Source organism: Equus asinus, chromosome 15 (genome assembly GCF_041296235.1).
Source record: "Equus asinus isolate D_3611 breed Donkey chromosome 15, EquAss-T2T_v2, whole genome shotgun sequence".
NCBI classification, from domain to species: domain Eukaryota; kingdom Metazoa; phylum Chordata; class Mammalia; order Perissodactyla; family Equidae; genus Equus; species Equus asinus.
Genome location: NC_091804.1, coordinates 40,395,979 through 40,419,707, shown reverse-complemented (window position 1 = coordinate 40,419,707; position 23,729 = coordinate 40,395,979). Strand labels below are relative to the sequence as shown.

The 23,729-nt window shown below is 53.4% G+C and overlaps 1 protein-coding gene across 6 annotated transcripts in view; it reads left to right on the top strand.

Annotated features, from left to right (window-relative positions):
• Positions 1-21,800, top strand: part of NFATC2 (nuclear factor of activated T cells 2) — a 154,490-nt gene extending 132,690 nt beyond the window's left edge. For 4 of the 6 annotated variants that reach the window (XM_070486135.1, XM_014832469.3, XM_014832415.3 and 1 more), the window contains exon 10: positions 21,096-21,800. In XM_070486135.1, the coding sequence (XP_070342236.1) occupies positions 21,096-21,151 (56 nt within the window). In that variant the 3' untranslated portion in view covers positions 21,152-21,800. Of the gene's footprint in view, positions 1-13,836; positions 13,925-21,095 lie in introns of all 6 variants that reach the window. The other 2 variants (XM_070486136.1, XM_014832425.3) reach the window with 1 other exon arrangement.
• Positions 21,801-23,729: the final 1,929 nt, after the last annotated feature.

Sequence of the window (23,729 nt, the reverse complement as noted above, 5' to 3'; positions counted from 1 at the left end):
CTGCCCTCCACTCGGTGTGCTGGGCCTCGCTTCCATGTGCCTCTCCTCCGTTCCTCTCGCTGCGCTGTTGTGCTTGGCCTGGGCTCGCTTTGGGCTCAGAAGCGCCCCTTTTGCAGGGAGACCGGCGAGCTCGCTCCCCCTTTCCGTGCCAGGAGGCCAGCCTAGCTGGCGCACGCGCCCCCTGTTCCTTCTCCTGCCTTCCAGCTGCCAGTTTCTCCCAAAGACAGCATCCTCTGGACCCAGCTGGCAGAGGCCTGAGGTGCCTGGGGACGCCTGGGAGTGGGCATCGGAGCTGGCCCGGCTTCCCTCTTGTCGACAGCACAGGGTTTGCATCCGCGGCTTGGCCAAGGCTCTCCCAGCCAGCTGGCTGGTGGGGCCTCCCTCCCACTGTGGTTCCAGGCGTTTCTGGGGCGGAAAACAGAAACCAGCCCTGTGTTTCCCAGGCTGCCAGGCTTCTGAGAAATTCATGCCTCGGCCCAGGGACTGGAACTCCCTCTCCTGCCCACCCTGGCCCTTTTCGGAGAAGGAGGTCCCCTCTGCCCCCAGGCTGGCTCCCTGTTCTGTTCTGATTAAAGAGAAGTTTCTGAGGATGGTCTTCCGCCCATCTGCACTTGCCACCCCTTTGGTCACCAGCTCTGTCCCAGCCCAGTCCTCCAGCTGTCTGATGCCAGAGTGTGGGTCCCGGGGGCTCACCCCACGATGGCCTCTTGGTGTGTGACTGTGGTCAGGCCTGCCCTGGAGAGAGTTTCCCGAATTCAGACTCTGGATCACAGCGCCCACGCGGGGCCTTGCTGCTCTCAGGAGCTCTCACCCGTTCAGAGTCCCCTCTGTGCGGCTGGTGTTGGCCGAGGGGCAGGAAGGAGAGCAATCTGTTTAAGGTAATTCCTGCTAGAGTGGGAGTGACTGATGCGATTAGGGCCCCTCCTGCAGGTACTTCCGGTTTCAGAGAAGGCCTCATTCACGCCAAGGCCAGTGGGTCTCTGAGGGAGAAACGGGGGGGATGTTTTCACGGCAAGGTTGGCACCTCTAGGTTCTTTTTGGAAGGTTTGGTATCTTGGCCCAAATTTCTTGCACTTTAGTTAGTTCCACTCAACACATTTGCTAAGTGCCTACTATGTGCCAGGCAGAAAATAAGTCGAAGAGCATCGATTTAGTAACTTGCATTGTGGTTTGTCACATGGGGACGTGTAGTTGACTCTGTGTGTGTGTGTTTGTGTGTGCGAGCGTGTGGGTACAAGTGTGCATGCGGAGGGGCAGCCCAGGAGCTGGTGTGGGCAGGAGAAATAGGCTGGCTCAGTCAGGTCCTCCTTGGACTTCAATGGTTAACTCTGATCATTTGAGGTCTGAACAAAAGGCTTCTGTCTTTACCATTAAACTGCCGTTTATTGGCGAGGCAGCAGTGCAGGGCAGAGCGGCTTCGAGTGTGCTCCTGCATTTCCATCCCAGCTCGGCCACCTGCTGGCTGTGTAACTCTGAGCAAGTCCCTTCAGCTCAGAGCCTTGGTTCACTGAACTGCAAAATGGGAATAATAATAAGAACAACGTCTACCCCAGGGGCCTTGTGAACACTGTGTGGTTAATGCGTGTAGATTTTGTAGGCCAGGACCCGGCACAGCGCAAGTGCTCGGTACGTGCCAGCCACCAGCATCGTGATCAACACCTGCGACCAGCCGGGTAGCTGTGGGTGAAGGCAGGGAGGGCCCTGCCCCGTGGATCTTCCAGGGGCTGGGGAAAAGGGAGAGTGAACACCGCAAAGAAATGCATTTCAGATGGCGAGACATGCTAGGAAGGAAGGAAACAGGTGCTGCGAGAGAGGACATTAGACAGGGTCCTCAGGGAAGGCCTCTCAGAGGAGGTGGCCCTCTCCTGCCCCAAGCATGCTAGACTGTTCCTTCCTTTACTCCCAGAAGGGTGAGCTCCTTGCTGCTCTTCCCCATGAGAGTTCTGGATAGTGATTGTCTCATTTTGTCTTCCTTCCTCCTCGTCTCCGTTCCTTTCCCCACCTCCTTCCTTTTCTCTCTCCCCCCCTCCCTCCCTTTCTGCCCTTCTGCCTTTCTCTCTTCCTTTTCTCTTTCCTTCCTTTCTTTACATACCAAATTGCTCTTATTAAATATATGTAAGATATAAAAAATAGCAATACAAATGAATACCGTGCACCCGCCGTCGAGTTTACAGAGAAAGAACGTAGCCATTCCTCTGAGCTCCTCTGCCTTTAAAAGGATTTATCTGGAAACCTTTCAGTTATGTTTCTTTACAAGAAGACTTTTAAGATACTTTCCTTTGATACTATCATCACAGCTAAAAATGAATAATTCTTTATTATCATCAACCTCCGTGTTCCGATTTTCAACTGCCTCATTAATGCCCTAATTTTTCTCTTCATGGTTTGTGTGACTGGATCCAGGGCAGGCCCACACGCTGTTGGTGTCAGGATGTGTTTCCTGTTTCTTTCATCTGTCCGTGCCCCCTGCATCTTTGTCCTCAGGCCGTCTTTACTTGAAGAAGCCAGGCAGTTTGCAAAGTCTGGGTTTTGCTGATTGCAGCCCCGTGGTGTCATCTAAACGTGTTGCTCTGCCCCAGTATTTCCTGTAAGTCGGTAGTGAGATAGAAGCTGGATCAGATTCATTTTGGTGTTTTTGGCAAGACCACCTCCGTAGGTGGTGGTATGTTCCTCCGTGAGGAGGTGCGAGGGGCCTGCTGGTCGCTTTTCTGCGATGTTCTCAGCATGATGCTGGATGCCTGGATCGAGCGTGTAATTTTGAATGCATTCTCTTTGCTCCCACCGTAGAGTGATGTCCTGAATTTTGTGTTTGTCACTTCCTTTTCTATATAGTTTTACCACGTTTTTGAGTTTGCATGCTTCTGTACTCTACGTAAATAGAATCATGCTGTAAGAAGTTTCCTGCAACTTGCTTTTTCCTCCTCCATTCTCTTCTTGAGATTCATTTCTTGTCTTTGCTGTAGCTGTATCTTTTCCTTTTTTCTCCTCTGTAGTATTCCATTCTGCAGCTCATTTATCCATTCTGCTGATGGTGGACATTTGCTTGTTGCCAGGTTTTCCCCTTTGCTATTATAGACAGTAGTTTCTGGAATGGTCTTTCTCTATTTCTGCTGTATGCGCGCAGAGGAGTTTCTGTAGGGTGATCCTGCAAGTGGAATTGCTTGGTCACTGGGCATACGCGTCTGCCGCTTTGGTAGACAGCACTAAATCATCCTCCAGGGCAACAGTACCGTTTATAGTCCTCAGCACATGGAAGGAATTGCACAGCTCGACGTCCTCCCAATGTTTGATACTGTAATACTTCTAAACTGTTTTGCATAGCTCACGTGTATAAAATGGTATCTTTTGACGAACAGAAACTTTTAATTGTAGTTAAATTTATTTTCTGAAAGGTTTGAGCTTTTTGAGTCTGGATTGGGATGGTGCTACCCAAAATGTGTCATCGGACTGGCAGCCACGGTGTCACTCGGGAGCTTGTTAGCAACACAAATTCTTGGGCGCTGCCTCAGCCCTGCTGACTCAGACACTAGGAGTGGGCCCGGCAATCTGTTTCATAAGCCCTCCACGCGATTGTGATGCTGCTCCAGTCTGGAGTTCTGGTTTTGGAAATCTTTTCCTACCCTAATGTCATACAGAGCTTCTCCCATATTGTCTTCCAAATGTGTTATAGTCTTACCTTTCACCGTAAGTTTGTGATCCACCTGGAATTGATTTTTGTGTCCCGTTGGAGGTAAGGTTCCAATTTCAGTATTTTCCATATGGATTACTAGTCATCCTGGACCGTCTATTGAGAAGTCCATCTTTCTCCACTGTCATCAGTCCATCGCAGTCATAAATACCACTTCCATGCCTCTTCCTGGTCTCTCTTGTCCCCTAGGTAAGAGTGCCCCCCACAGCAGTTAATTACAGCGGCTCCGTAGATATTACTGATTTCTGCTAGGTGCGTTCACCAGCTTGTTATTCCCCAGAAGTGGCTTGCCTTTTCTTGGCTTTTTGCTTTTCTGTGGACACATTAGAGTCAGCTTATCAGGCTCCACAGAGGGGCACTGCATCTTTAGATCAACTTCAGATCATTGCACCTCTAGCTCAAATGGAGGAAAACGGACATGGTACAATATTGAGTTTTGTGGAGTTTTTCTAGAACCTGTTCAAGGTCACCTTTCGTAACAGAAGAAAAGGTCGAGCCACCTCTCACGGGGGCTTGCCATTGTGCCCAGCCACCGACCCTGCCACATGGCCTGGGATGCGCCTCACGAGCTCGCGATGGCCCCACCACCCACGTCCCTCCTCGGAGTTTGGGGGCCTCAGGGGCTGGAGCCCAGGGTTGAGAGGTTGGAGCGCTTGGGTCGGAAAGGCTGACTCTCCCATCTCTGAGCGTCTCTGGTTTCCGGAGGATCTGCTGCTCTGAGAACCTGCCTCCCACAGGTCCTTTCACGGGCAGTTTCCAGCCAGGGCCCAGTGGGCGTATGAAATGGGTTCAGAATAGAGATGTTCACAAATGGAGAAACGATTTATCCCCCTTTAAGCTGGACTGAGTGGAAAATGAAGGTTTAGGGCTCCAGATTCCGTAGTGCTTGTCCCAACCCCCTTCGCTGTGTGGTTCCATACACCCGCTGCGGGTCACGCTTGGTGCCAGGCGCCCTGGGGGGCCTGGACCTCGTGGGCCATCTGAGCCAGGATTCCACTAGTCAGAGAAGGAGACAGGCAGGTGACAATGTGACCAAAAGCTCAGAGACGCTGGCTTCTCCCTTCTGACAGCAAAGTACCATCTCTCGCTGTTTCTTTCGGAGTCTGCTCTACAGAGACAAGCATCACAGTACTCCGTGTTTGCCACAATGAAGTCAGCGCTGGCTTGCCCCTTCTCGGAACCAGGGTTTGTTCACTCATTTGTCCCTTCTTTCCTTTAGTCATTCATTCATCCAGTAGCTATTTGTTGCTCTCTGCTAGGGACACTGCAGTCAGCAGAAAGGCTTGGGGTCCCTGCCTTCATCGAGCTCACAGTCTAAGCCCAAGTGATAAACTGGGTGGAGCCAAGCGCTCTGAGAAAAAGCAAAACAGAGCGGAAGGGAGAGAGAGTGGTGGGTGGCGTGAAGGCTTGCTGTTCCAGGAAGGGAAGCATCCTGGAGGGGGTGACATTTGAGCAGGGATCTCAATGAGAGAGCTTTGCAAACATCTAGGGAAAGAGCATTGTAGGTAGAGAGAACAGCAAGTGCGAAGGCCCTGGGGTGTGAGTGTGCTTGCTGTGTTGAGAGAGTAGGTGGAAGGCTGGGGAACTAGAGGAGAGTGAGGAAGAGAAGTGCATGATCTTCGATCTTAAAGGAGTGGCCTTTCCTGAGGCCGAGTGGGATCCCTGGGTGCCAGCAGCAGGTGGGTGCTGGCTGGTGGTTCAGGAAAGTCCATCAAAACAGACTTCTCACTAGGACGCCAGCAGGTGTCCGTGGCACCCAGGCTTCTGCTGTGGATGGTTGTGGTCTGGCAGCCACTCACCCGTCACCCTCTGGGATAACTTGGATTTCCCCATCAGACAGGCTCCTGACAGTGGAGGCTAAGAGAGTTATATTTCCTTTGAAGGGAGGGTGCTTTGTGTGCCCTGCAGATGGCCGCCAGAGCCCCAGGCCAGAATCAGACTGACACACGGAAGGCTTGGATTCCCTTAGGTCTAGAAACACGGGCTGTGATGGTTTTATGGGGAGTGAGCTGAAGTGTTCCTCTCCTGCTGGAGAATATTGCCAACAGGAGCCAGCGGGGAGCGTCCAGTCACACCTGGGGAAGCCGCCGCCTCTCCCTGAACGCCAGGCAGTGGCTCTGTCTTCAGTCTTGGATACCCTGGCCTCACCTCACCTTTTAGATCTCTACCCCGGGCTTGGCACAGTGGTCCCGAGGGGCCAAGCCACTCTGCTGCTTCTTCTCATCCTCCCTGGTGAACTGGAGTGAGCAGCATCGATGTTAGCTCACCCCCTTTTTTCTTGGCTTACTGTACGGGTGATTTCTACCCTGATGAAAGCCAGTGTCTCCCGAGGACCAGCCTTTGTTCAGAGCTGCCTTCAGAGAAGCAGGTTCTGGTTGCCAGATGTCAATTGCAAAAGAATTTCCATCTTCAAGTTGCTCGAGCGGGACTTCGAGCCGGACTGTGTAGGTTTGAATCCAGGCTCTGCTACTTAGTAGCTGAATAACCTGGCTATGTTACTTTGTCTCTCTGTGCCTCAGTTTTGTCATCTGGAGAATAGGGACAGTCACTATCCTACTTCGTGGGGTTACTGTGAAGGTTAAATAAATATATGCAGTGTGCTTTTCCGTTCTCCTAACTCTATAGCCTCAAGGCCCCAGGAACAGGACAGGCCAAGAGACTCGCTGAGGGTACAGGGCGGTGCACGTGGCTGGCACTCGCTTGTTGTGTTGCTGATGACGCAGGGCTCCCATTCTGCCCTGTCCTCTCTGGTCCAACTACCGTCAGCTTGGCCAACAACTTCCCACTAGGGTCTCAGACCAGCTCCTGGAGACCATTAAAAGCCAGACCTCACTGGGCAAATTCTGGTTAAATCCAGTCAGTTAGGGGTTTGTGTTTCATTCGTTCGCTCAGCCATTCCTCCATGAAATTTTGGCTGAGCACGGGCCGTGCTCTCTGTCCTGGGTGCTGGGGATGTGGCAGTGAGCGAGAGATGAGGTCCCTGCCCTCGAAGGGCTGTTACAACCCCGGGAGGGGTTGACATTACAATGTGGTGGGCTTCAAGATACAGCGTCCTTGTAGTCTGAGCCATGCTACTCTCTCCCCAAAACAAGATCCATCACCATGGCAACCATTTGCCACTGAAAGGCTGTGTCCATGCTCACGTACCTGCGGGGTCCACCCTGATCGTCTGATGCTAAGCTGCTGTGAAAGCTGGCGCATGCCACTGGATCTGTTGATGCGCCGTAAATGTGAAGGCATGGGGCCTCATAGAAAGTGTCCACCAAATGTTGTGCATTGGGCTGGACACACATGTCCTTTAGGAACTGTGGAGATGAACTGGGCCACCTGCCTCCCGTCTTTCCAAGTGGCATCCCGTGTCGAGGCCTGGAGGAGCAGCCCTCCGCCTCTGCCCTCAGGCCCTGCCCCTGGCCCCTGGGGAATCCTGCTGCGTGTGGATTTGGATTTCTGAGTCATGAAGCCTAATGGTGGAGGGGGTTGGGAGGAGGATGCTGGGATTAAGGCCTAGAAAGCTGAGTTTGGGGACGTGACATATTGTGTGTTGCTTGACCAGCATAGGGTGGGTGTGTCTCCCTGGAGGCTAGCTCAGGACCTCCTCCGCCTCCTCAGGGCTTGGCACCTTCTTGGCTGCAGGCTGCTCTGCCCTCCCCATCTGCCAACGACATGCCCTCCTCCCAGTTAGCACCTCGGCTTCTTACTCGAAACCAGAGTCTCAGAACTGCCATGTTTACTCATCCCGAGAGCTGGGGACAGTTTGGGACACCATGCGGCATTTTTCTTGTAAACTCCGAGGTCTTGCTGGTAAGATGTCTGGGTGGCTGGGGCTGTACGGGCCTGCTGCCTGGGCTGGCTTCCGGGGGCCTCTGGTTTGCAGAGTGCTGGTGACTCAGAGGCCTGCTCTGCACATCGCCGGCCCAGTGCAGCCAGCACACGGTGCGGGGACCTGGGAGGGGCCCCCTCTCTGCAGGATGTGAAAATGCATCTCTGAGAGCAGGCCGACCTCAGACCCACCCACTCCACAATGCAGAAATAGCTTCAAGGTGAAAGTGCTCTGGTGAGGGGGTTGGCTCCTGTCCGGTCCATTCAGTCTGTTAACCGGATGTCCTGTGTGGTGGGCTAGTACCTAGTAACAACAGTAATAGAACAGCCGCGAACACTGTTAGCTTGGCTTGGTGCCAGCTGTCTCCACTGCACATCTTTCTGGAGACACATTATTAGTCCCATTTTACAGAGGGGGAAACTGAGGCTCAAGAAGCTGAACGATTGGCTCACATTCCTTCCATGACTGTGAAGTGCTTACCATGTGCCACCCACTGTCTGAAGCCCCAGCCCTGTCTTGACTCACTGATTCCCTCTGAAATGAACATTCCCTCTAAAACTGTTGGCATCATTATTGCCCACATTTATAGGGGAGGTGCAGAGCGGGCCAGAGTTCCCCTCCAGTCCTCGGAGGACGCGGCAGGCTGGGATCCCGATCTGAGCAGTCTGGCTCCCTGCGCCTCTGCCCCCGGCTGTGAGCCGCTCACCCGATCCCCAGCTCCTGCACCCAGCGGTCCGTGGCCCCCACCCTCAGACACATGCAACCTCCCCCGACACAGAGAGGCTGCGTGTGAACTCGGCGGAGGGTGGGGAAGGAGAGGGGCTGTTGGGGGAGGAGCCCAGGCTGCGCTGGAGGCTGGATGTGGACAGAGACAGGATTCAGGTGCAGAGCAGAGAGCAGGGCCTTCCCGGCACGAAGCCGGACCATCTGAGGGTGTGGCGGGGACGTGGGGCCATAGGAGCCACGGCTGCTCCTTGTTCAAACCCTGGGACCCCCACAGACCAGCTGTAGGACCTTGGGCTGGTCACTTCCCCTGGGCTGCTTCGTTGGCAGATGCTGGAGGGGAATGTGCTCTGGCTGAATGGTGCTTAGGGGGCTGTCTTAGCTCAGGCTTCCATGTCAGACTTCCATGGATGGGGGGGCTTAAACCACAGAAATCAGTGTCCTCACTGCTCCGGGGGCCGGAAGTGCAAGATGAGGGGACCAGCGTGGTCGGCTTCTGGTGAGGGCCTGCCGCAGAGGGACGCCTCTTGCCATGTGGCAGAGCGAGCGAGCAAACCAGCTCCAGGGTCTCTTCTCTATGGGCACTGACCCAGCATGAGGACCCCACCTCGTGGCTCATCTAACCCCCATTGCCTCCTGAAGGCCCCTTCTCCAAATACCATCCAGCCGAAGGTTAGGGCCTCAAACAGAGCAGTTTTGGGGACATCGTTCCGTCCACAGCAGGGGCTGTGCAGGTGGAAATTCTGATCAAGGGGCCGAGAGTGGGGTTAGGGCTCTGTCTGCACATCCTGGGAGAGTTAACGTCCTTTAGGGATACCCAGGGTCGTGTCACACACGCATGCACACTCACAGCCTTTGAGTTGAGAGCGCAGCGCCATGGCAGGGCCTGAGTCACTTGGAGGAATTTAGGGCTGGGTCTGATCCCTGCTCGGACCCGGTGGAATTTCTTTCCAGGCAGCTAGTGGTTTCTCTTGCCTGTGAGCCTGGAAGCGGGGCTGGGTGGCCTGGGGGGTTCTGGCTTGTTTTGCTGTCACTCACCCCACAAGCCCTTGGCTGAGCCTGGAAGGTGGAGGGTGGAAGGTGAAGGTGGAGGGTGGCTAGCCGGCACTTGCCTCCCCCTCCTCAGGCTGGTGTTGGGGGGGTGGCTTGCCCAGGGCTGGGCCCCGTGGCCAGGGCTTGCCAAGTGCACGTGGGGACAGGCCTACACTTCTGGGGAGTCAGTCTGCAGGCCAGTCAGTTCTCACGACGAACCGGGCTCAGGGACTCAGGAGGGAGGCGGACGTGTTGAAACCTTCTTGGGGAGGGGAATTTCAAGACAGAGGGGACGGTGTCGTGGGAGGGGTCGTGAAGGGCCAGGGGGCCTCCTTACAGGACGTGGGCTTTGGAAATGTGTGTGGGGGGTGTGGTTGTCTTTTTTGGGGGGCGGGGGTTGTGCTGTGAGCTGGTCGTGACATCTTGTGGGAAGGCATCGAATGACCCAGAAAGTGAATCTATGGGAAGGTGAGGTGGAGGCCGGGCTGGACGATTCAGTGACCACCCAGTGAATCCTCTCTGGGAGCAGGGCCTTGCTGGTTGTTGAAGGAAATGTCTCGTGAGGTGGGCAGGGGGGTCGGGAGCTCCTCCGAGAGGCCACGAGGAAGTTCTGTGTGGTTCTGTGACTTGAGGAGGTGGCTGAGGAGGGGAACGCTTCCTGCTGCTCCAGGCTTCCACCTGCTGCTGCCCCGGAGGGTCTGACCCCTGCCCCCAGCCTCCGTGCCATCTCTCACAGATAAACAAGGATAAATAAACTCAATGCTGTAACGTAAATGTTTGGTTTGTTCCTCCAACCCCCAAAGAGAAAGATGGCTTCCCAAACAGTGAGGTATTTATTTTATCATCTCATTTGCGGTCACAGGCTGACTTGTGGGTTTGGATCACTGTTTCTTTCCCGAATGTCAACTCGGGGGAGTAACAAGTGCTTTTTCTTTTTCTTTTGCTTCTGTTTTGTTTAAAAAAGAAAAAGCAACTTATTTTGCCGTGCTGGCTTTGTGGCTGATGCCTCTCTGCATCAGAGGTTTGGGGTCGAGGCCGCGATGAAACGGCGGAAGGACCAGGAAGCAAGCCGCGGTTTGCTCAGAGCACGCTCCTGCCTGTGGTCGCTACCGGAGGAGCTGTGGTTGCTTGACAGGAGAGGTGCAGCTCAGCTGCCTGGAGTCAGAAGAAGTGCTGCCGAACGGGAGGGGAGGACAAGGAAGAGGGGTCAGCTCGGCTGAGGGGACAGTAGGCTAGTGCTGCCTTGTAGGACAGCTTAGCTTGGAGAACGTGGACCAAGTGGAGAATAGAGAAGGGAGCGTGCTCTGCAGTGGCTGGAGGGACAGCAGTACTTTCACCGTGGACCCATCGCACGGAACATACCTTAGACCATGCTAATTCCCGTCAGCTCCATGACACAGATGCACACAGGCCTTCCCGTCTAGCTCCATCTCTTTTGAAGACGCTTGCCTGTGCCCTCAGAAGGCTGGAAGCTGGTTCTATTAATTTGTCAAGGTGACAGATTCTTGGGTCTGTGTTTTTTTCTGTATTTTATCTGTTGACACCTGTGCTTTCACGTCAATGATCAATGTCAATTAATCAGTGAACCACTTCCACTCCATAACCTAAATTATCATCTAATCCACAGACTAGTGGGGCGATCCATGGATTTATGCCTAGGGTTGTAAAAACGCAACATCGCTGTGTATGTCTTCAGCTCTAGCCTCCTAAAAGACAACAAAATGGGGCAGTGATTCTAGGACCCTGTCTTAGGGAGGGTTGTAGGTGTTACCTGGGTAGCGTACAGTAACTCTTGATGTCCACCTCCATGTCACTAACAACTGACCAGAACAGTCACACGGATCAGTGGAACTCGCTTCCTGTTTAAATGCGGAGGGAAATAGAATTGTGGTCTTGGTTACAGGAGAGGACTGTCTTGGACTCGTCTTGGACTCCTTCCTCATCTTTTTCTCTCGCTCTTCCATCTTTCTTCTTTAAGGGACCATGTTGCAGAGTTAATAAACACCTGCCAACAAGCCAGCTGTATCATCTCATTTGATTCTCACAGAAACCATGCCAAGGAGATGTTCTTATTTCCATTTTGTGTGGAAACTGAGGCTCAGTGAGAGGCTGTGAGGCTTACACAGATGTACTGACAGAGCTTTTGTTCCAAGCGTTTCTGATGCGAATCTGCATTTTAACCCAGTTCCAGAGCAGCCTGAAGATCTTCCGAATGTGGGAGGCCCTGGCCTGGGGCCGCATCTTGGCTCTGCCCAGTGCCAGGGGGCTGCTGCTGCACAAGTCACTCCATCTTTCTCTGCCTCAGTAGGTTGACCTGAGAAATGGACATCACGCCACCAACCCCCCGAGACAGCTGTGAGGATTAAACAGGACATGTAAACAGTCGCCTGCGGAGGAGGATGGTTGGTGGGGGCTGGGTCTCGAGTTGCATTTGGGGTCTTAGTTGAATTAAAACAGGCCTTTCCTCTGCCTCTTTTGCCTCTCTCTTCAACCAAGAAACAGACAATGAAGGAGCGAAACTTCATGACTAAACAGGAAGCTGCACCTACAAGGCCGCAGACAAACCCATCAGCTTGGCGCTTCATGAATTCTCTGAACTCTTGACGAGGGGCGGGGCGTGGAGGCAGAGCCGGGCTTGGCCACTTGAGTTCCGGCCTTTTGGGTCCACTGAGACCCATTGTCCAAGGCCCCGTGTCCTGGCCAGCTGGTCCCTGGGGTTCCACCTCACTCTGGATCGCTGCTCCAAGGATGTGACCTTGGGGCTGTGCGTGCCTCCTGATACCTACTAAAGGCTCCTTGAGTGAGTAGATGTGGATAAAGTGAAAACATCTTGGCCATCACAGCACCTTGGAGCTGTCTTTTCTAGGAGTAACCACTGAGCCAATGGCCTACCTTAATTTCCGACAGGACCACCTGCTGTTTGGGGGGGCCACCCGGGGCCCCAGCACAGAGGCAGGGAGCTGGAGGGGGCCCGGGCAGCGATGTAGATAGGAGGTGGTAGAGGCTGTTAGTTTCCGGATATATTTTGACCGTAGATCCAGGAGCATTTGCATATGGAGGGGATGTGGGCTGTGACCAAGATTGACCTGGACAACCGGAAGAAGGGAGTGTGTTTCCTATGACGGGAACTGCAGGCACAGGGCTGGGTGGCGGCAGTGAGGACCAGGGCATTGGTTCTGGCCATTTAAGTTTGAGACGCCCAGTGGGCAGTTAGATAGCTAAGTCTGAATTTCAGGAGGTGGGCTGGATGGAAGACATTCATTTGGGCCGTTGTCGGGGTACAGGCGCTATTTTAAGGCCCCGAGTGAGTGATCTGACAGTGCCTTCTGCTCGTGGGTTTGCAACAAGTCAATGTATAGAAGAGATAGGCCAGGCCTTAGAGCCGCGGGCACCTGGAATTTTGGGGAGTGGACCTTTTTGCTTCAGGAGATGGCCTGAAACACGGGTCCGGACTGTGTTTACAGCCGCTCCTGAGGCCGAGAGGGGAGGTGCTTATTTCGTCCTAGGCTGCAGCAGCCTGTGACAGACCCCACCCAAGCCCAACCAAAACAGCCCTGCTGGAGCCCAGCCTTTGGGAGTTCAGGCCTGTAAGTGCGGAAGTGCTGGAAAGATCTCATTAATGCGCATTCTCTGCTTTGGAGCTGAGGTTTCAGAGAGCTCACATCTTTTCCTGAAAGTGCATCCTGGTTTACTTACCGAGGCTAATAAAGCTACGTGGAGTGAAAACTGGGTCACTGCCTGCTGGAAATTGAGCCCAGAAGATGTTTCTATGTCGGGCTCTCAAAACAGACTCCAGCCTTGTGATTTGCCCATTCAAAGGAGATGGAGAGAAGAAGTGTCTGGAACGCTGTGGGCCTGGCTGACACAGCCATAGAGGGGAGTTCACTGTTACTTAAAGTCGAAGAGAAGGTGTGGTATCACAGAATGGCTTGTAGAGAGACCGCTCATGTCTCCTTCTTAAACGCCTTCCCTGCTCTGATTGGTCAGGGGTTGTAAAAAATAGTAAGATTTTTCGTTCTTGACCAAAAAACCAAGGAGACATGTGCAGTCTTGATCTGCATGCCCGCTGAGGCTGCGCGTCTAGTAGGAAGGAAGGAGGCGGTCAAGTTGAGCGTTTGTAAAAGCCTGAGCGAGGATCCCATTTGAGTGGATCCTGACTGTCTTTGGCTGCAGCGGAAGCCAGCGTTTTTATTTTCTCTTTTTGCGTGGCCATGATTTGAAAGTCCATGACATACCAGCAGTGGGGCAAGCTTGTTTTGTCCAGCTTAGAAAAACCAGAAATCCCACTAGAATTTCGCCGATGCGCTTTCACCTCAGGTCCCCACCTCTTTGCACAGAGCCCCTCATCTCAGTGATGATTACTCTGGTTTTGGGTTAATTCTGGCGCAAATGTTATGATGATACAGAATTTGGGCTTAAACTACAGCCAGAGGGTTAAGATCTGCCCTGGGTTCCGAGTGGCCCGGGGTTAAGAGAGATTTCATTAAAGGGATGGTGTTAGCATGAGTTGGAAGCATAATAGAGGTCGAAGGTGATTTTTCTTCTCAAAAATGGTTTTGCAAATCTTTTTCAGAGCTGATAGACACACACCTTAGCTGGATACAAAACATATTATGAAACAGAATGACTGTGATCTTTGATCCGAGAAATCAGAGTGAAAGGTAATTGAGATCTTCTGCCTCTCCTGTTGTTTTCCAGCTGTGTGTTTCCTTAACTTGACATTTTTTTTTCGTATAAGAAAACTTTACAACCTGGAGGCCCTCTTTCCTCGTTTTCTAACCATCCTCACAGACACCATTTCCTGCTCTTAAGGGCTGGGCCCCACCACTTCTGAAGTGGACACCCTTGGGGGACCCTCCCGAGAGTCTCTGAGTCTGTGAGGCCAGAGCTCAAGGTGGGGGCGGGGAGAAGGGGGGTGAGGCTCTGGGAATTTGCATGCCCTCCCAGGGCCCCATCCATCCGTGCGTCTCAGGAAGAACGCAGCAATGCCACGTCCACCCCATTTAAGTTCTGCTCCTGCGCTGTACCAGCTCCTTCTTGGTTTTGCAGACTTTGATTGGCGTATCCCGCTAAGGCAGGTTCTCTGTCAATGGTGGGGGGTTCCGCCTTGGGGAATGAGAGAGAGCAGGCAGATCAGAAAACCCGAGGAGCGCCCTGTGCTTGGGTGATTTCTGGTTTTGATCTCCTTGCCTCGAAGCTCCAGCTCTTCCCAGGGGCTCTCCTGTGCACTTGGGAAAGCCTGAACCCGCTGCCTGGTTTCTGGCTGTGAAACCAGCCGCTGGAACTGGGGTGGAGCCGCGGTTTTTCCGCTGAGCTCAGCGGAGCCCCTCCCCTGACTTCAGACAGCCGATCCACCTTAACTGACTTGGATTCTGGGCCAGCGCAGGTGTCGGGGGCTCTGGGTATAGACTCCACGTGGGACAGTGTGCATGTCACTTGACCTTCCTGTGCCTCAGCTGTTATTTAATCCTCGGCACGCTCTGATTGGACTAAGTGCCCACCAGCCAGCCTCGGGACTGCTGGGTTGCCTGCCTCCTGCCGTCTGCCCAGCTCGCTGGGCTGTGGCTTTTGAATGGTCCTTAGTGAAAGTGGGCTCATTACATCACACTGATGGCGCACTCTGAAAACCCAGTGAAAATAACCAGCAGAAGCCACGCGCATTAGCACACACAGCAGAGCTGACATCCCAGAAGCGTGTTTCCAGTGGGCGGGGCCTGCCAACACCTCCCGGCATCAGCGGGAGCCTTCTAGGGGAGGGTTTCTCTAGCACATTCTCCAACAGGGACTCTCAACACTGTCAGCAATCAAAGGCAACAGTAATACCAGCGAACATTTGCTGGACGCCCACCAGGTGCGAGACTCCCTCCCGAGGGCTTCACTTCCCAGGAATCAAGACAACAAAAATGCGACTGAAATCTCAGTGCCCAGAGTCTAAGCCGCTCAGAGAAGTGGTCAAAGGGCCTTTTTCAGTTGCTTCCTTCCTCCCTGATGTAAGAACTTGGCGGTGCTCCTGACCTCGCGGGGCCTGGGAACTTGGGCGAGCTGGCTCAGGCCCTCAGGGCGCCCATCAGGGGCTCTTCAGCCCACCCACGGCTTTGGGCTACAGGCCTATCGGAGGGATTTTTGTCCTTTTCACTGAGCTTTTGAAGTCTGGCCCCTCTGGAAAGCTCCTCTCCAGGGTTCTCAGGCACCCCCCGCCCCCAGGCATGCGGGACGGCTGGGAGAGGATGAGAGGCTGGGAAGATCCTTAGCTGGGGACAAGCAGAGCCCTGATACCAAAGTCATAGGGGACGGCCCCGGGCCTGTGCCCACCTTCCCTTCCCAGCCCCTTCCACTCCTCATGGGGAAAACAGGCCTCTTGCTCTGAGATCAGCTTCGGCCTGGAGTCCACTCCTGGCCGTCAGAGCAGCTGGGCTGGAAGTGCCCCCAGAGCAGCTCGTGTGCTCTCCGCTTCAGCCGTCCTGGGGTCCAGCCGTCACCTCCTGCCCTACGCGTGGGTCTCGGCAGTGGATTGAGCGAGGTGCGCACGCAGGAGGGTGGCGGGTGGGCCCTACGCCCCCTGTGGTCTCAGGCTCTGAGCTGGCCTAGAGCGCACAGCCTCCCCGAATCCGGTCCAAGCCTGAGGAGTGGCCTCTGAGGCTGGCCCCAGGCCCTCAGGCCCCAGTGGGCACGCACATGGTCTAACCGAATTCTAGAAAACATGCTTGAGGTTTGGGAGAGAAGCGGGGAGGGGGCCCATCCTCTCCTTCCTGTTGCTTCTTTCTCATCTCAGAGGATTAAGCTCCCAAGTCAGCCTTTAAGGGGAAAAGCCCTACAGTCAAAATCATCCTTGAAAGTCTCTTAAATTGAACCTAAAGTTTGTCCGTGTGCTTTGCTGTGTGTAACCCTGAGCAGCCATCCTCCTGCAAGCTGAAGCTGGAGAACCTCTCAGCTGGGCTGGAAGGGAGGTGGCCTGCAGGTGTCTGAGCCTTCGAGTGAACCAGAAAATTCCCGGGGCAGAGTGGGATGCTAACAGCCATCAATTCAGTTTTTAGAAATTTAACACTAAGTCAACCCAGAATGGTTCGGTGAACAATGCTAGTAAGAGGTGTTGGCTTCCCCAGATGGCCACCCCCAAAAAGTAGCTGAAGAAAACACTCTGCTTTCCTTTCCGTTTTTGCCATTGATCAGCAAACGACATCACTCAGGCCAACTCTGGCCCTTGGCCTGTTTTGGTTAGTAAAGTTTTATTGGTACACAACCATGCCCATTTGCTCATATGTTGTTTATGGCTGCTTTCTTGCTAAAAAACACAGAGCTGAGGAGTTGAGTAATAGGCCATATAGCCCACAAAACTGAAAATATTTTTATCTGGTCCCGTACAGAAGAGGTTTGTTGAATCTGAAAAGAAGATTCTCTTCTTTTTATGACTGCAGCCATTTTTATTAGAAGAATTATATTTTTTCTTGTTAATTTGTAACACCTCTTTGTATATGAATGATCCTTTGTCATATATTCTGGAAATATTATATCACAGATTTCTTTTTTAAAGTTTTAAAGAGAAACAACTTGAAATCTGTCCATCTTTTCCTTTCTGGTTTCAGCCTTAGTTGTCAGGCTTAGAAATCACCCTGAGGTTGTAAACAAGTTCATCAGTGTTTTCATCACAGTGCCTCCCTCTAAGGGTAATAAAAGGTCAGAGGTGCGTGTGGCAGACCCAACACCACTGGCCCCAATTCTGTTGTGAGAAAGTGATGCTCAGTGACCACCTTAACCACCAGGCACCCGGCTGCCTCTGCTGTTGACGTAGCAGAGGCTGCCCTTGCCTTCTCCTGGCTCACACCGAGAGACGCCGAGGATCGCAGGGCCCCGGAACTTCACAGCACAGTCTCTCTACCACTTGTGCAGCCACACAGTGTCAGTGGCTACACGGGTTAGTGAAATGGCCCCGGGCTCAAATCCTGACCCCTTCCCTTCACCTGCTGTGGAAAGTGACTGCCTGTCTCCATCTCCCATCTGTAACACGAGGTTTGGTGTGAGAAGTAACTTTGTGCTGAGTCCAGTGTCTGGCGCTTAGCGCTCAATAAATATGAATGGCGTATATTCCTGTGTGGAGAAAGGTGACCAACAACCCATTTGTCAGTTGGATGAAAGAGGAAAATCAGCTTCCCTAAACCAAGAGGTCGAGGCTGGTGGGGTGGGGTCCTTGTGGTGGACTGAGATGCATGCGTTGGGCACCTGCTGTGTGCATGGTACGGTAGGGCTATGGGTGACTCAAACAATCTGGCGCAGGAGGGGCAAGCAAAGCATTCTGCGAATTCACTACTTGCTTCTGGAGGGAGTGGAGGCCCCATGGTAGGAATGACATGGCGTCCAGAGAAGGTGGTGTTCGGGGAGGGGCTATTTTGAGAACTGCACGTGGCCCAATTTGGGAAGAGGTGGGAGGAAAGATGCAGAAGCTGGCATAGGATAGATGCTCAAAAGATCTGTGGAATGAATAAAATGTTGGTGGTAATAATACAGAACGGTCGTTCAGTACTCAGACCTCGGAGCAGACCCGGGGGCAGATCCCAGTGCTGGCAGTCACCTGAAGCTCCTGAACTCCTTTCCGAGCTTCTGTTTTCCCATCCATTCATACGTGTTAGTGAGTACTTCCCACGTACGACAGCGCTGTTTAAGCGCTGAGGATACAGCGGGGAGACAAGAGCACAGATGGAGCACCAGCCATTGAATTGCCCGGAGCTGGTAAGGGGAGGAGATTGCCAGAGCAGCACAGCTGTGTTGGGAAGGGGAGCTGCAGGTTGCAGCCAAGGCAGGCTTCCCAGAGGAGGAGACTGTGTATGAGCAGAGCCTTGAATGAAGTGAGGGAGGAAGGAGAGCAGCCAGGGCAGAGGCTGTGAGGCGCGAGCTGGGCATGGCCGAGCGCAGAACGGAAGCCGTTGTGGTTGGCATGCAGTGAGAGAGGGGGAGGGTGGCAAGAGGCGAGGTCACCGCAGGGGCAGGACCAGATCGCCAGGGCTCTACGGAGGCAGGTCAAGGATGGGCCCAGAGCGGAGTGTTTGGATAAGGGGGGGTCTTAGGCATGCAGAGGGGCAGAGCGAGCTGGAGAGACTGAAAATGTGAGACTGAGGTGGCGACAGGGCTGAGTGGGCAGACCCTCCTCCTAAAGGACAAAAGATGGGGAAGGACCAAGGGAGAGGTTGCATGGTGGACGTCATGGAAGTGATCAGCCCGTTTTCAGGCTGCGGTGGCTGCACTGGAGTTGCTACCACCCAGCTGGCGTTTCTGAACTGGAACTTTCTCCTCCTTCACAACCAGGGGAGCAAGCTGTGAGGTTTCAGAAAGAGAAGCTTCCTCTACCCAGAGAGGTTTCAGTGGGGACCGAGTGGGCCTCCCTGCACAGCCGCCTGCCCGCCCCGGCCTCGTGAGGTCTGAGTGCTTAGCACTCGCTGCGTTTTCCAGATGCCGCTATTTGCTTCTGCCCGAAAGCAGCTTTCGGGAACCAGGACTGTTTTCATGCACAGGGAGGCGAAAGCAGGCTCTGTGGGCTTGACAGGTCGCCCGGCGTCCGTGTCCCCACCCCGCCCCCGCCGCAGCACCGAGCAAGCGCAGAGAAGGGAAACGACCCTTCCGTGAGGGCTGCACTGCCAGCATCTCTGCCCACCGGCTATTTTTAGAAGCCGAGGCTGTGGAAAGTTTCCACTGAGGATCGACTCCTCTCGTTTCCCAGGTCGAGAAAACAGGAAGCCTTTCCGAATCCGGGCTTTGAAAAGCTCCGCGTGAAGCTGCGCTGACCGCCCCCACCGCACCCCCTCTGCTTTCACTGGGCCCCCCCCTCACACAGGGCCTGGCAGGGGGCGCAGGGGGTCGGTCGGGGGCGGAGAGGGGCTGGGGGCTGCCATTCTTCCTTGCTTCCTGGTTTAGGGCCCCTGGGAGTCAGCTGGTGCCTGGTACACAGTAAGTGCCCAGTTAATGCTGGTTAGCTGAATATAGGAACTCATCCTGAGTTCTTATTTACGGATCCATTCCCACTCTTCAGAAGTGTTTTTTATTCTAACATAGGTTCTCATACATTCACATACATGTATCATATTCTAATACATACTTCTCCATGAGCCCACACCCGCTATACGCTGGGCACTGTGACAACTTGTCACTTGTATCATCTCATCCTAGCTCCTCAGCAACCCTAGAAGGAGGGTGATAGTTTTATACACAATTTACAGACGGGGAAACTGAGGCACAGAGCAGTTATATCACTAAGGCAGCGTTCAAGCGAGGAAACGGCAGAGGTGGGATCCTAACCCTGGCCATCTGGCTCCAGAACCCGAGCTCTGGCCTAGCACACGCCTTCAGCCTGCAACTGAGGAACAGAGTGCTGTCTTACTGGCTTCTGACACAAAACACAGCCCTGAGTTCAGAGCGTGGGGGTGTCACTGACCATTGCAGCTGACGCCGGTGAACACCATTCACCAGGTGCATGCTGGGAGCCTGTGTGGACATCGACGCCTGACAGCCTCACAACAGCCCTAGAGGCCACACACTATTGGGATTCCCTCTTCACAGACGAGGAAACTGAGGCACAGAGGGGCCAAGTCATACCGCCAGTGTCGGGAGGGAGCCGAGTGGCACCTGGCTTATCCAGCTCGGGCGCAGCTGTGCTCTCTCTCTGCTATTCTGGGGGTGGCCGGGGTTTTCCAGGAAAAAGCACCCCAGACCCAGGAGGGCCCCGCTGGAACGGGGAGAGACTTGGGGCAGAGCTCAGCAGCTAACCCTCACCGCGGAGGGTCCGTCTCTAACCTTAGGGTGAGGCTGAGAGGAGAAAACCACGGATGAGGAGGCTGTGGGAAGAATTCAGCCTCAGAACCAGGACAGGGAGATTAGTCCACTGTTGCTGGGGCCCCAGGGCCTCTGCCCCTCTCCTCCTGCACCTCGGGGGCCAGTGAACACAGTCCACCTGCAAAACCAAAGGTGTCCACACCGCCCCCCCCTCCCCCCCCCCCGCCTCGGGCTGGGCTGCCAGTGATGGCGACTTCTTCCCAAGACTGTTGGAAGGAAGCCTTTTGCAAGAGCCCCTATTCTAAGGTCTTACTGCCTTGATGGCAGGAATCAGTGCCCTAGAGAGGTAGCCCGAATGGGAGAGGCTAGCTCGCTTCTTGACGCCAGTGGCTGGGATTGCCATCTTGGTTCCCTGCTAGGAAGTCCACTGGGGTCAGGGGTCTTTTTGGGGTCGAGGGTGACCGAATTTCCCAAAGCCCCACTGAGGACACTTTCTCCTTTGGAAGACTCACAACGTGATCCCTCACCAGTGGGGGGAGGTGGGGGGAGGGTTCCTGGCTGTGCTGAGAGGCTGTGTTTGCATGGATGGCTAGTCTGTGCCTGCGGCAGCGCCCCACACTCTCTTTTAAAGGCCCCTCTTTAGAGAGCTCTACATCTGTGGGTCCAGAAAGTGTGTGCTGGTCCTGTAGTCGGTATTTCTGGATGTCATCATGATGGAAGGAGTTAAGTCTACAGTAGAGAGCGTGCAGCGCGTTAAAAAAAAAATAGGATGTTACTTAAAACATGCCCCAGGGCCCAACTCCATTTCTGCCGCAATTTTTTAAAGTTACCATTTGGGCGATTTTCGCTAACAAATCCATAGCAGAAGATTTTATCGTCCAGGAAACAAAAAATAGTCACAACATAGGAAGGCACTTCTGGTGTTAAAAATTGTCAAATGTATTATCTTAGGGAATGAAAACGTGTTTTAAGAAGTAGCTCGATTGTTTTGGGTTCTAGAAAGCTAACCTGATCCGTGTTTGTGGTGCCCCCTCACTGCCCCCGACTCTCTCTTCTTTCTCTTTTCTTTTGTAGTTAATGAAATTATCAGGAAGGAGTTTTCAGGACCTCCCGCCAGAAATCAGACGTAGAAGAAGCCATTAGCAAGACACCTTCTGTAGCTGACCCCTCGGAGCCTTCCACTGCCCCCACCTCTGTTCCCTTTACTGTACGTCTCCTGGCCTGGAGCCCACACGCGGGACATGTTCTGGCAGGAAGCTGACTCTCGATTCAGGAGCTCGCCACCTCCCTCTGTAAACACCAGAGAGAACACTCTGCCTTTTGATTTTTGATTTAAATCCCAAAGAGCATCTCGGTTGACCTTAAGGGTGTCCCATCCACACCTTAAGTGCCTGCTGATCAAACACACATTCTGAACAAGACAGCATGCTGGACCACGCCGAGATGGAGTGACCGGAGCCCCAGGGGCCCGGGCTGGGGTGGGGCAGAAGAGGTGGGCACTGTGATTAAATGGCAGCCGTGCATTCCTTTTTCCAGGTCCCAGATACAGCCCCTGGACCTTTTGAAGGACAGGCATTCTCAAAGAGAGCACCCACCCACCCAAAGAACTGGGCCCAAGAGTCTGGCTCCCAGGCTGAAGAAACGCAGAGAAGCCGGACCGGCATCCTTGGGCATCGCCTATACTCGGCCACAGCTAAAGCTTTATTTTTCACTTTTCTCCTTCGGAAGCAAAACTGGCCTGTACGAGATCCCCTGTTAAAACTTCTCGGCGTTAAGTTATGACATGTGTACACAATTGTTGTATTTCTCTCTGCTTCCAAAAGCTGGCCAGCTGCTCTTCCCCCGCAGCGCGCACGGACTGGAGCAGGTACCCGGGCGGCAGGGCGCGCTGGCCGCCGCAGCGCTGCAACCTAACAGCTTTGTGATGTTCCCGCTTTCTTTCTTCCTAACAGCCAGATTGCTTTTCCCATAAAGTAGTTAAGAATCTCAAGCATGTGCATTGAATTTTGAGAAGGAATGGCAGAAAGGCTAAAGCAACCAAAAAAAAAAAATGGTGTTTTTGTTAAGTGAAACGGTGTGCGATGAGGTGGTTGGCAGGCTTCGGTGTTTCTGAGCGATTCCCCGGTGATAGAGGAAAAGGGCTGAGTTTCCTCTCTGGCCTAGGCTCAAAGCGGGACACTCAAGCTCAGGATTTGGCCCAAGTCATTGGTGGTTTTTCCCTGAACCCATTTAATGCTCCCCTCGGCCGCATGACCTGTCTGCGTTCGCTGCCTCGTCCAGCACAGGAGTCGTCTGGGTAGATGCAGACGCGCTCCCGCGCATCCCTTAGTTTGAATTAGCTCTGCTCAGACCAGCTGTACGGTATTCGTGATTTCTACCCCAGTTGTTTCTCCCCACTGGGCACCCCCAGAGTCCTCCAGAGTCTTCCCCTTTGGATGCAAACAAATAAAACCTCAAAGTTCTTGGCAGGTGAGTTTTTATCACACAGACGTGTGTCTGTTGCATTTGTTGACACCCCAGGACAAGCCGGGGACTCTTTTTCAGCGGTTCAGCTGCTTCTCCAGTAATCGGCACAGAGCGTGGGTATCCCTCGCGCTCTTCCCGGGCCGACCTCAGAGTGATGTCTCAGTCACACCTGCTGGGCAGAAGGCCTGAGAAGAGCATCGTGGCCGTTAAGGGCCCACTGGGGGTTTTCTAAGTCCTGGCTTTCTCATCAAGGTGACCCAGAGTAGAACCTCCCTGAGAGCTGGGCCAGGAGCACAGGTCTTGGTGACCATGGCCTGGCGTGTTTGGTGCTCCCGAGAGAGGACAGGATGCCCCCGGTGGGGCCGTTGCACCCTCCTGTATATAACCTTTTGGTCGAGACCCAGCATTTATTTCCCCCCAACAGCAGGGGACCTCTCTTCCACCCACCCCAAGCACAGAGTTTAGCAAAGTTCTTTTAAACAAACGGAATGCCAGTAAGAAGTTGAGCGCTCCTGCAAAGCTTCTGGGATGGCAAAATTCTTCCTAATAAAAAGTTTGCTGTACAAGCGGCTTTACCTAAAGGACTTTCTCTCCAGCCACGTTGGCTTCACCCGGGAAGAGCTAGTGTCTGGTGAGCGATTCGTTCTCGCTTGACCTGGCTGGGAACCATCTTTTGCACATGAGAGAATTTGGCTTTTCCTCAGTTATCTGAATGTTTTACCCAAATGCCTTCCTGCTATTGTAGCAAAGTCGCTCAGCTTCATTGTGCATGGGGTGAAAAAGGACTAACGCATTTTCATCAATCTTCTAACCAGGTTAGGGAAACGGGCCTCCTGGTAGTTCAAACCCTGTACATATGTGTGTGTGTACAATACACACACAAACGCTCTTCTTCTCAGACCTCCTAGCTGGATATTATAGGAAGCACTTTCATAAACAACTATACCAAATAGCAAAGGAAAGAGAAACAGAAGCATTAGTTTTGAGACATAAACAGGCAAGAGAAAGTGTACTAGGAACCGACAGCTATCAAGAAAGTTTTGTCAGTAACAGATGCCAGGAGGAAATGTTGCCAAGAGTAACTGCTTGTGAAATATTTCCAGTATGGGAAGAGGCAATAAGATCCTCTAAGAGAACGAGAAAGTCCCGATGTCTAAATGGTAAGGCTGTGCGTGTTACACGTGGTAGAAGGATCTCAGGTTGAGGTTTGCACTCGCTACATCGAGGAGATGTAAATACGTA